Below are 2,021 nucleotides of genomic sequence, written 5' to 3'. Positions count from 1 at the left end.
ATGCATAACCAAGAACAAGAATACTTTTTATTTTCGATACAGGCACAATGCCATTGCCACCTTATGAAAATCGACATTAACTCAATAATGCCATCCAACAAGCAGCCCATCCACAAATTTCAATATTATCTCCAAAATGTCCTCTATTTTTCTTTTTATTTCACAAATAAGGATCTAAGATGTATACATAGCATTTACTATTGAGTGTTTTAGTCGCCCATAACCTAGAACTTTCTTCTCATCTCTCTTTATTCTTTTTTTTAAATTTTTACAGTTTTATTTAATGAGTAGCAATCTCCTTTCAGAAAACATGAATATCTGCCAATTCTAATGAGAAGAAAGATGTATCTGTACACATATAACCTGGTTCAACAAAGATCTTCTCTTTGTAGATCCAAACACATGAATAGGCCTAAACTGGCAATGCCTATTTATTCATTATGGCTAGATTTCCCATTTTACAAACAAACCACTTCAGTTATGGGAAGACCTTCAGGATTTCAGAATATCTTTAGTACAGGTTTCCTCATCCTGGAGTGGCAGAATTCCCCTACTGTCTATCAGATGACACCCCCTTGCAGCTGCAGGGCATTCTGTAGGGCTGGTCTCCTACTCTAGAGTCCAATACATATAACAACATAATGCACACAGGGTAATCCCCTGGTAACCATAAGCACCCTCCAATCTTACCAAACTATAATTTGCTTACTCTTCCTCAAATAAAATGTTCTAGTCCCTATCTCTTTACCACTACCCTCCCCCAAGCCCCTTTTTTCTCCCAGCTTCTCTCATCTGGAGTCTTATAAACTTCTATCCAAACACTACCATTTCGAAAACAAGGCAAAGTCCCATCTCTCTACTAAAGGACTCAGTCTTCCCTGACTTTTCTAACCCTATCGTCATCTAGGCTCTGACCCCCTTTAACTTTTATCAAGCATCTGGCTCTAATCTTTTTGTTGCCTAATTCTGTTAATTAGCTTTTCACAACTTTCTGAGTTATCTTCCAATTAGATTGTGAGCTCCTTAAAGGCAGATTCCTATATTCTGGTTTTTGTATATTTTTCATGTATCTACACAGTAGACACATGTCCTGGTTTTGAAAAGTAACATGATCAATCCAAACTTGACCCAACATGTACATTTAGTGTTCTTTACAGATTTTTCTAGAACCATGTTTATACATCCTTTGTATAAACATGCAGTTTCTACTAGCTGAATTAATTCTTTGAGTTTTTGATATCAGAACTCGTCAGCTGACTCTGTGTCCCAGCCACAAGACTGCAATTGTTCATCCTGTGGGAATTCAACTTCAATGTCATAAACGAAATCTGGATCATCCTTCTTTTTCTGATTTTTCTCAAAAAGTTCATCCATGATGCTTTTTCTCTTAGCAAGTTCCTTATCATCTAGTTTGTTCAGGTCTTCCTCAGGATCAATTGTTGTTTCCTGTTGAATTTGTTCCATTGTTTCTGCCAAACTCTGCCCCAACAAGTAACCTCGTAAAAAACTGAATAACTTCTCTAGCTGCCTCAGGGACACTTGTTCCAGGTAACTCTTGTGTGGTGGATTATTCTTTAATTGTTCAGCAGCTTTGTTGCAGTCTGAAAACTTTGAAAAGTTTCGGACTGGCATGATGCGTTGGCGACTTTTTCCCTTCATTTCATTCTCATAGATTAAGATAATAGCTGGAGGCTTGAACCTAATTCCACATTTCTTGGCAGTGCACATCATTCTCACATGCACTTCAGGGTAAATCGGAGGAAATCTGGAAGTGGAGGTGGAGACACAGAGCTCCCCAGTACCGCTCGCCCGACTGCTCCAGGGCCGGGGTCTGGATGCGGGCCCAGGGAGTCGTTTCCTGTCGTGCCCGCACGACAAACAGCAAGGGGAAAAGAAAGGGGAAAAAGAGGGAGAGTCCCGGGGGAAAGGGAATGCGAAGAACACGCGAGGGACACCAGGCCAATTGACGCAAGTGACAAAGTTCTTTATTAAGCACATACTCTTATAATCTGTTTCATAAG

General features: G+C 39.8%; 1 protein-coding gene across 1 annotated transcript; it reads right to left on the bottom strand.

Moving 5' to 3' along the window:
- Positions 1-1,119: 1,119 nt before the first annotated feature.
- On the bottom strand, positions 1,120-1,748 carry LOC123955444 (centrosomal protein of 19 kDa-like). The gene has a single exon (XM_046027492.1). It carries the CDS (start codon positions 1,729-1,731, stop codon positions 1,240-1,242), a length of 492 nt encoding a protein of 163 aa, XP_045883448.1. The 5' UTR covers positions 1,732-1,748; the 3' UTR covers positions 1,120-1,239.
- Between the last annotated feature and the right edge of the window lie 273 nt (positions 1,749-2,021).

Source organism: Meles meles, chromosome 13 (assembly GCF_922984935.1).
Source record: "Meles meles chromosome 13, mMelMel3.1 paternal haplotype, whole genome shotgun sequence".
NCBI lineage: Eukaryota > Metazoa > Chordata > Mammalia > Carnivora > Mustelidae > Meles > Meles meles.
This window is presented reverse-complemented; position numbering and strand designations above follow the sequence as displayed.

Excerpts from the sequence above, each read along its gene's own strand:
- LOC123955444 (XM_046027492.1), bottom strand. The coding sequence starts at position 1,731 with ATGATGTGCACTGCCAAGAAATGTGGAATTAGGTTCAAGCCTCCAGCT.